The sequence below is a fragment of the Xenopus laevis genome, chromosome 2S, assembly GCF_017654675.1.
Source record: "Xenopus laevis strain J_2021 chromosome 2S, Xenopus_laevis_v10.1, whole genome shotgun sequence".
In the NCBI taxonomy this organism is placed as follows: domain Eukaryota; kingdom Metazoa; phylum Chordata; class Amphibia; order Anura; family Pipidae; genus Xenopus; species Xenopus laevis.
The window spans coordinates 150,729,530-150,740,196 of NC_054374.1; the positions used below are offsets into that span (position 1 = coordinate 150,729,530).

Below are 10,667 nucleotides of genomic sequence, written 5' to 3' on the forward strand. Positions count from 1 at the left end.
ATGAAATTTTAGCGTGTATTTCCCACTTTAAACTTTTATTTCTGTAATTAAAGGTTACAGACCTTGTGAGCAGACATTATTACATGATTCTTGTAACCATAAGTTCAGTAAAATAGTTAAAAGGTAACTTAGGGTAGAACTACATGGACAATTTCCATGCATTATTCACGAATGCGACTTGCTGCGCCAAAACACAGGCGTCAAGTAGGATGCGATGGAAAACAAGGTAAGAAATATAAATTTCGGATGGTGTTGCAGCGTCCGTCTGACACGACTGTCGCATTCTGCGTATGCATTTGTCAGTCGTGTCGCATTGGATGAACGCCGCAACACCATCCGACATTTGTATTTCTTACCTTGTTTTCGTTGCATCCGACTTGACGCCTGCGTTTTGGCGCAGCACGTTGTATCTGGCGAAAACGCATGTAGTTCTACCCTTAGTACTTTATAGAATATAATATTCTTAGTATCTTTTTAATTTAGTCATATTTGCCTTCCACTTCTATTTCTTTCTAGCTTTCAAATGGGGCACTGATCCTGGCAGCCAAAAAGGTTTCTGTGTGATGCTACAATCTTGTTGTCATTGTTAATTTTCATGACTTGTCTTTCAAACTCTGCCTCTCCTATTCATCTTCCAGTCTCATGCACTGCCTAGTTGCTTGGGTAAACGGGGCATAAGCAACCACATAGTTGCTGAAATTCAAAAGTGAACAAAAGGTTACATAGTTTAAAAAAAGATGAACAAAAATGAAGAATTGCAATGATTCCAGAATATCACATCATACTTTAAAATCTGGGGCACAGTGCCTGGATTAGGACAACTGGCAAATTATGGTTCTTATAGGAATCTGCAGGATATTCCTTCTGGACCCTTTGCAGAAAATCTGTAAGATAGAGTTGCATTTATGATTGGAAACATATCCAATTTCATGATCAAGCTTAAAACGCTAATCCTAAATTTTTCTTTGTGGAAACATCTGTTTTTCTTTTGGGATCTTTATTTCCATTTACTTGCAACACTGTGTGCCAGCACACCATGTACTGACTATTAAAGGGGACGTCAACTCAAAAGTGGAAAAATTGTAGTTAGGGAGCGTATTCAAAACAAATCTCCAGTATAATCCATCTGGCAATTTGGAGGCAGCTTCAGTAAACTGATGCAACAATGTCTTCCCACTGACTCACATTATTGACGGTAGGAAAGCAGCTGCAGATTATTCTCCCGTGGTGGACAAGATATATATATAGTGATTAATCTCCACATGTTCTAATTGTGCATATGACAGCTAATGAAAGCGTGAGTTGCTGGTGAAACTGACTTATTTTATAATGCAAACATTTCTATTAAAGTGCTGCACAACATACTGTTGCTATATAAATTGATGACGATGATCTAAGAATTGGGGTGCAGTGTTGTACACTGGCACTGATGGTAGGACAAGGGATTGAGAGTTGCTTAACAGATACTTCAAACAATTTAATATCTATTGTTGCTTGTCCAGTCAGCAGTGCATTTTCACACATACATTATCACACTGTTGGTGAAAAGAGGCAGTAGGGAAAAACAGAGGGTGTAAGAGAAGAGCCAAAGAAAAAATTAGCAGAATGGGGAAGAAAAACAACTGAAGAAAATGGGTGATTGGTAAAGCTAAAAAAGGGAGTCCGACAAGAAGAGGAGAGGATGGAGAATGTTAAGGTGGCCATACACCTTAAAATCAGTTCATTTAGTAAGGTGGTCATATAGACCTTTTGTCTATTTGGCCTATGTGTTGGCCCGATCTGCCTGCTCCAAGCATTTGACCTAGAAAAAATGGTCTGGTGCGTATGCAGGTCGATTGGAAGGTGAAAAGTGGAAATATGCCCTTAAAGGGATACTGTCATGGGAGAAAATGTATTTTCTTTTTTTTTTAAACTCATCCATTAATAGTGCTGCTCCAGAATTCTGCACTGAAATCTGTTTCTCAAAAGAGCAAACAGGTTTTTTTAATAATAATTTTGAAATCTGACATGGGGCTAGACATATTGTCCGTTTCCCAGCTGCCCCAGGCCATGTGACTTGTGCTCTGATAAACTTCAGTCACTCTTTACTGCTGTACTACAAGTTGGAGAGATCACCCCCAGCAGTCCATCAACACAACAATGGGAAGGTAACCAGATAGCAGCTCCCTAACACAAGATAACCGCTGCCTGGTAGATCTAAGAACAGCACTCAATAGTAAAATCCAGGTCCCACTGAGACAAATTCAGTTACATTGAGTAGGAGAAAGAACAGCCTGCCAGAAAGCAGTTCCGTCCTGAAGTGCTGTCTCTTTCTGAAAGCACATGACCAGGCAAAATTACCTGAGATGGTGCCTACTTACCAATATTACAACTAAATAAAATACACTTGCTGTTAAACAGTGTAATTTAGAAATAAAAACTACATCATAAAATCATGATAGAATCCCTGTAAGCATTGAGTTTTTGGGGTAACCTGATATTGAAAAGTATATTATCTTCTCCTATGGCACTTCTGAATATTTATTGATATCAAAGCAGTGGACAATCAAGCCCAGCACCCATGGAAACTTATCCTAAGTGTATTATTTTCTCTGTTGCAACATTGCACTGCTGAGTAGTTTTCTGTTACTAAGGAATGGAGCAATTGAGCCTCTTCAGCTTATCTGCCGTTGTATGGGCACACCATTGGGCAGGTTTGAAAATCGTATTGGGAGAGGACCATATCACCTCCCCCCCCAGCAGCCTATCAACATAACAAACATAACAACATAACAAATAAATACAATTTTTAGCTCAAATTTGGTAGAATGAATAGTTTGCAGTGTAGTATCGCAATAGCCTATGAAATGCTTGTCCAAGAAATCACCAAAGCCCCCTTAAAGGCATTAAATGATTCCGCTATAACAACATCATGACTGAATCCCTGTAATATGAGTTTAATGCTTGTTTTGCCTCTTGTAGTTGTCTTATACAGTACAGATATAGTGCAAATCAGGAATGATATAATGAAAAGGAAGCCCAAAAACAATGGGGGGGGGATTCATTCATCCAATAACCATTGTCTCTACATGTTAGCTGGCATTCTTCTTGTTAAAAAAAAAACAACAAAACAAAGGACAGTCCCAAGGTATTTAACTCCATTGTGTCGTGCCAAAAGTATGGTGCGTGAACCACTGGGTCATAACAGCTGGGTGGTAGGTTCCATAATCTGACTTGTTTTGTCATGTCTATGGCTGATTGAGCTGCCTGCATCTTGCAGAAAGGTGGGACGTTTGGATTAAACAGAGTGCCAGTGACATGTCTATCAGTTAGTAAAAAAGAACACTAATCTTTAGATGTTTATAACTTTTTTTTTTTATTCATGAATTTTAATGACTGGAAACTAGTGATCAAAATGCCTTCTATGCCAATCTCTCAATAAAAATTGCATCTTGTTTTTGCTTCTTATTTCTCTTATATGGTTAGAGGACTGGGTCTGTATGACTGCTAATGGATTGATCATATGTAATTCATATGTAATTCTAGCACTGTAAATAAATACACTGGGGCACGTATGTTAAATGTAACTTAACACAGAGTCTTTTGCCTTTTCCTCTAGGTGCTGATGTCTCACTGGCCAATGCGCTGACCTCGAGAAGAATTTTGTTTTTCCATACTCCTATTAACATTGTATCATGTTGGGCTAAACCCCTACCCGAGGAAGGGGACATCTTTCTTAGGGACGTAGTGCTAACTTCTACCACCACCAATGCACACTTATAGTATATACTCAAAACACAGTATTTATGGCATTAGTAGATTACAGAACATTTCATTCAATTAAAGGTACAGTTGTGTTTAGAATAATAGCAGTCCAACATAACTAACCTGATCCCTGCCTTTGGTAGAAATTCTATTTTTATGTGGCAAATAATTTACTAGTAGGTTTGTTCAAAATAATAGCAGTGTGAGGTCATTCATTCTTTGAAAATTCAGGTGTCCATTACGGCCCTTAAGGAAGGGAGGCAGCAAGTTTTGTGCATGCTGGTTGTAGTTCATTTCTCTGACTAAAATGGGTCGTTCCAGACATTGTTCAGAAGAACAGCGTACTTTGATTAAAAAGTTGATCGGAGAGGGGAAAACATATAAAGAAGTGCAGGAAATGATAGGCTGCTCAGCTAAAATGATCTCAAATGCTTTGAAATGGCAACCAAAACCTGATAGACGTGGAAGAAAAAGGATAACTACCATTCGAATGGATAGAAGAATAGTCAAAATGGCAAAGACTCAGCCAATGATCAGCTCCAGGAAGATCAAAGAAGGCCTAAACTTACCTGTGAGTGCTCTTACAATTAGAAGACGCCTAAGTGAAGCCAAACTATCGGCAAGAAGCCCCCGCAAAGTCCCATTGTTGAAAAAAGGACAGGTTGACTGTTCCAATTTGCCAAAGACTGGCCTAAAGAGAGATGGCGTAACAATTTGTAGACTGATGAAAGCAAAATTGTTCTGTTTGGGTCTAGAGGCCGCAGACCATTTTTCAAAGGACCCCCAAACACTTAATTCAAGCAGCAGTACACAGTGAAGACAACGAAGCATGGTGGCACAAGCATCATGATATGTTGATGTTTCTCTAAGGTGTTGGGCCTATTTATTGCATACCAGGGATCATGGATCAGTTTCATTACATCATGTTGCCTTATGCTGAAGATGAAATGCCCTTGAAATGGGGGTTTCAACAAAATAATGACCCCAAACATACAAGTAGAGTATCATCTTGGTTCCAGACCAACAAGATTTACATTATGGAGTGACCAACTCAATCCTTGGACCTTAATCCAATTGAAAATTTGCGGGGTATCCCCAAAATGCTGTTTCTGGGCTGGAATACATATTCACAAGTGCCAGAAGTTGGTGGACTCCATGCAACACCGATGTGCAGCAGTTTTTAAGAAAAACTGCTTTTACAAATAAGTATTAGTGCAGTCATTCAAAGGAAAGCACAATCTTGAAACATTTTTCAGTTTATACAGTGACTAAGTTTGTAAAGAAGAATGTAGACACTACAATATTTTTTTTTTTTTTTTTTTTTTTTGTGGAACACCCAATATTCTTCACTTTCCATAAAGGAATAACAAGTGTTCTATATTTTTCTTTTTTTTTGGAATAGAATGTACATTTGTGTGTATGGAAATAAGTGATTATAAGGATTTTGACACAATGCTATTATTCTGATAATGAATCAAATAAAATATCTTCACACTGAAGAGCTTGGATTTTACTATTCTACGTGACTTGTATAAAAGATAGACTAAGGAAAACAGTGTAGGTAGAAGTGAGTGCTGCCGGTGTTGTGTGCATGCTGCCAGAAGATTGTGCTGGCTAAGTATACGTGGTTTTAGTATTGCTGCCAATCACACTGTAACTTTGTGCATGGACGTTGTGATATTGGCTTTACATTCACTGCAGGTTTAGAATTAGAAGAGCTTTTCACTAACATCAATCAGAATAGAAATCCTAACTGATGTATAGCACTGACCAACACCCTAAGAAAGATGTCCCCTTCCCTCTCCCCTTCACACACCATGGCAAATGAGATTTTGGACCGAAACCCAGAACTTGCTAAGTGGGTGAGAACAAACCCAAGCACGTGTAAAATTACCTTGGACGTCTCATGTGAACTGTATCGGCTCTCCACATTTAGTGCCTTTCCAAGCAACGCACAGGTGTCTGAGCGGAGCCTTGCAAAAGCTGGATTTTATTATACTGGTCCAGATGACAAGGTCAAGTGCTTTACCTGTGGTTTGATGCTTGATAATTGGAAGAAAGGTGACAATGCATTTGAAAAGCACAAAAAATTGTATCCCAGCTGTAGTTTTATGCAGAATGTCCCACTGGTGAATCTTGGTGCATCTTTGCATTCTGCCTTCTCACCACCTGCCTCCAACAGTACTCCCTTGCCCTCTGCTTCTTCTCAGAATAACAAAGTTGAGGTGAACAGCTTTCCCCAAGATCCAGTCGCATTAAGAAGCGTTGAGGATCCATCACATGTCTGGTCTAATGAATACATGTATACAGAAGAAGCCAGGCTTAACAGTTTCGTAGAGTGGACAAACACGTTCCCTACTCCTTCTGAACTTGCAAAAGCTGGCTTTTACTTTGTTGGGCCCGGAGATAAAGTTGCTTGCTTTACCTGTGATGGTACATTGAGCAACTGGGAGCCAAATGATGTTGCCATGTCAGAGCACCGACGACATTTTCCCGATTGTCCCTTTGTGAAGACCTCTATTAGGGTTTCCTCAAGGTTCAGCGTTTCAAATGTCAGCATGCAGGCCTCCTCGGCTCGACTCAAAACCTTTGTCAGTTGGCCGCCTAGGATTCCCGTGAGTCCAACGCAACTTGCAGAAGCTGGATTCTACTATGTTGGTAATTATTTGCCTTATTGGTATTATTACAAATATTAAAACTCACAATCCCTTTTGCTGTTCTAATGTCAAATGGACATCCTTCTCCAAACGCCATTGCAGTTGCCGAAGGTGTTTCGTTTTTTTTTTTTGGGCAATTTTTTTTCCATGCAGGCTCTGTTATTTTTGTTCATGGTAAAAGTGTATATAGATATTCATTGACCGATCCAATATATCTTATAGGATACTATAAGCAGATGTACTTGCAGATGTATTAGAGCTCACTCAAATGACTGATTCCAGTACAAACAAAATCTAACAAAATAACTGCCTTTTGCACAAATTCTGCATCTAGAGAGACATGATGTCTGGTGATTTTAATAGTGAGCTCTAATACATCTTCTAAGCAAAAGGAGCCCCCCTATAAGATATATTGGATCTAACTGTCAATGAATATCTGACACCCAACTGCTGCATGAAGAGAGAATGAAGCGAAACAGATGCTGAGAAGAGGGATAGTGAAGGTAAACTTGTTTATTTCAATAACAATGCATCATTTTTAATTGATATTTAGAAAGTTTCTTATTTCAGCATGCTGAAGCTTATATTACATTTTAGATATTTGCCCTTTAAAAAGCCTCTGCATATAATCTTTTGGAAGCATTGTAGTTTGCCTTTTAGGCACATGGGTCTCATTCTCCACTTCACCCTGAGTGCCATTTGTTTAAGGGGTCTATTTATCATGCTGTGTAAAACATTGGAGACCAGCATTCCCGGTGATGTTGCATAGCAACCAGTCAGATCTTGGCTTTTGTTTTCTAACTTGTTGTTGTTCAAATCTAATTACTGATTGGCTGCTATGGACATCATCGTCCGTGTTAGTGTTATTAAAGGAACAGTAACACCAAAAAAAGTGTTTTAAAGTAATGAAAATATCATGTATTGTTGCCCTGAACTGGTAAAACTGCTGTGTTTACTTCAAAACACTACTATAGTTCATATTAACAAGCTGCTGAGTTTAATGGCAGAAATTGAAAAAAGTCTATATGGCACAAGATAAATAGCAGATAACAGACATTATGTTCTACAGAGATTTATCTGCTATCTGCTGTGTAACTTCTCCTTTGAATGACTGCCCCCATTGCTACACAGCAGCTTGTTTGTAGTGTTTCTGAACAAACACACAAGTTTTACCAGTGCAGGGCAACACTGCATTATGTTTTTATTACTTTAAAACCATTTCATTTTTTGATGTTACTGTTCCTTTAAGCAGTTTCTACTGTCCAACAGAAGCAGTGGTGAGTGTTTGGTAGACCTCCAGTTATATTTGTGCAAAGGTTTTAGAATATACTTATATTTCATATGTCTTTCTCTGTCTAAAGGCAGGAATGACGATGTTAAGTGCTTTTGCTGTGATGGAGGGCTTCGTTGCTGGGAGGCTGGAGATGACCCATGGGTTGAACATGCAAAATGGTTTCCCAGGTTGGTGTTTTAACATATAACCTTCACTAAATTACTTAATTTAACACCTCAACTGTGAAATATTATATTAAATGGAATTTGGCATGTTCAGGAAGGGAGGTCTTGTAATCTCCCTTCATTCAGTTCTTGAAGAAGTTGCCAAAGCTCTTTTTTTGTAGTTAAAGGGGTGGTTCACCTTTAAGTTAACTTTTAGTATGTTCTAGTATGAATGGCCAATTCTAAGCAACTTTTCAACTGGCCTTCATTTTTTTTCTTTTGTATCATTTGTGAATGTTTTGCCTTCTTCTGACTCTTTCCAGGTTTCAAATGGGGTTCACCGACCCCATCTAAAAATGCTGTGTAAGGCTACAAATGTATTGTTATTGCTACTTTTTATTACTCGTCTTACATTCAGGCCTCTCCCATTCATATGTCAGTCTGTTATTTAAATCAATGCATGGTTGCTAGTGTAATGTGGGTCCTTGCAACCAGATTGCTGAAATTGCAGAGAGCCATTTAATAAAAAAGCTAAATAATGCAAAAACCACAAATAAAAAAATTAAAACCAGTTGCACATTTTTAGAATATCATGCTCTATATCATACTTAGAGTTAATTTATAGATAAATAACCGCTTTATCTCTTAACAAACAAAGATGAATATTTCCTTAAATCACTGAAGTCCAGTTAATCCATCCCAAATGGATATTCATCTTTGTTTGTTATGAGATAAAGCTGTTATTCACCTTTACATTAACTCTTAGTATGATATAGACTGAGCATGATATTCTAAAAATGTGCAACTGGTTTAAATGTTTTATTTGTTTTTTTTTATTCACCCCAAGTGGGACATAGTCAGGGCACCCTAGATAATCTTCTGTAAATTCATGGTTTAGAAGTAATTTGGAAGCCAAAATAATTTTATTACATCAAACATCATGTGTGACAACCCGCAATAACTAATAAATGCTAATAAAAGTCTATAACATACAAATCGTACATTCTGCCTAGTTCTCTCTCAAAATCTCTTGTTTATAGCCTAGAATCGCTTTCTAATAAAATATATTTTGCCCCTTAGATGTGAGTTTTTGTTGCATATAAAAGGTCAAGACTTTGTCCGTGAGGTTCAAGAAAGATATCCACATCTTCTTGATCAGGTAAAGACCATGTTTTTTTTGTTGTTTTTTATTCTATAAAAAAAACGGTTTACCACAAATCCGTATCGGTAATGTTTTTCTATAAAAAAAAAAAATGACATTTAATGATGACGTATTGACTTAGTTTTTTATGCCTTCCTTAGTTGCTCTCATCTTCCGAAAACCAAAATGAAGCAAAGAACACTCCCAGTAAGTGCAGTGCAGAATTAGTTTCATATTCATCTGTGTATTCAAGTGTTCATGATCTGTTGTCATCCAAACAATGTAAATCAACTGCATGAAACCGCCTATATGGATGTAACTATGCTTATTCTTGCACATATAATGCTAATTACTGCTTCCTTATTTCATTCTCTCATTGGCTTCCTATATTCATGTGTTGACAGGCCATGACTTTGAGCAAGTGTGGACATGTAATACTTGCTATCATTGCTTTATGTTGTTATAGGCAGGTAGACAGACTATATTAGCAGAAGGAAGATAGACCCTGCTATATAGATCCGATCTTAATGGTCATAGAAATGCCGCATTACTTTTGCTCTCTCTCCTTTTCACTCTTTGGGTGAGAGTCAAAAATACAGTAGACCTCTAACCACTGTTAAAGCTTAATAAAATAATAAAGCATAATAAAATAATCTGATTTGCTCAAGGTTGCTGGCCCCTCCCACTAATTGGTAAATTGACATTTTCTTTGATTACAGTTATTCGCTTGGGAACAGAGAATAGCCAGGAAGATGAAATTATGATGAGCACTCCCATGGTTCAGACTTGCTTAGAGATGGGATTTAATAGAAGATTAGTGAAACGAACCATTCAGAGTAAAATTTTGACATCTTCAGAGAATTATAATCAGCTTGATGATCTAATAAGTGACCTCTTGAGTGCACAAGAAGAACAGACTGAGGAAGAGCGAAACAGACAGGCAGAAGAAAACTCATCGGGTAAGTGGCAACAGTATAAAAAGTATAGGTGCTAGATTATGCTTGTCTGTGTGTAGATCTTAAATCAAGGGCACAAGTCACAAAAGGCAATGACGCCTCTATAATTTACAAGATTAATGGAGAACTAAATCTTAACTAAAGAAGTAGGCCAGAAATGTTGTACAGGTAAGGGACTTATTTTCTGGAAACCAGTTATCCAGAAAGCTCCGAATTATGGAGAGGCCGTTTCCCATAGACTCCATTATAATCAAATAATCCAGATTTTAAAAAATGATTTCCTTACTTGTACTTGATCCAAACTAAGATATAATTAATCCTCATTGGAAGCAAAACCAGCCTATTGGGTTTATTTAATGTTTATATCTTTTTCTAGTAGACTTAAGGTATGACGACACAAAGTACAGAAAGATCCGTTATCCGGACAACACCAGGTCCTGAGCATTCTGGATAACATGTCCCATACCTGTACATTGTTTTGAACTTCTGTACCAGCCCAAGGCAACCATAGCCCTTTAGCAGTAAAGATCTGTGCCTCCAAAGATACCCCAGTAGCTCCCCATCTTTTTTTCTGCGGGTTCACTGCACATGCTCTGTGCTGCTGTCACTTACTGAGCTTAGGGACCCATTCACAATATACAGTACACATAGAATATGAATGTCACAATATAAAGCTGATTAGTAATTATTACAGATAATTACTACATGGCAGCACAGAAACCAGTGCAACTA

General features: G+C 37.9%; 1 protein-coding gene across 5 annotated transcripts in view; it reads left to right on the top strand.

The window, feature by feature from the left end:
* birc2.S (baculoviral IAP repeat containing 2 S homeolog) overlaps positions 1-10,667 on the top strand; it is a 42,010-nt gene that overhangs the window by 25,252 nt on the left and 6,091 nt on the right. For 4 of the 5 annotated variants that reach the window (XM_041582906.1, XM_041582905.1, XM_041582907.1 and 1 more), the window contains exons 2-6: positions 3,599-6,402; positions 7,763-7,862; positions 8,919-8,997; positions 9,141-9,186; positions 9,699-9,938. In XM_041582906.1, coding sequence (XP_041438840.1) covers positions 5,532-6,402; positions 7,763-7,862; positions 8,919-8,997; positions 9,141-9,186; positions 9,699-9,938 — 1,336 coding nt within the window. In that variant the 5' untranslated portion in view covers positions 3,599-5,531. 5 annotated transcript variants of the gene reach the window in all.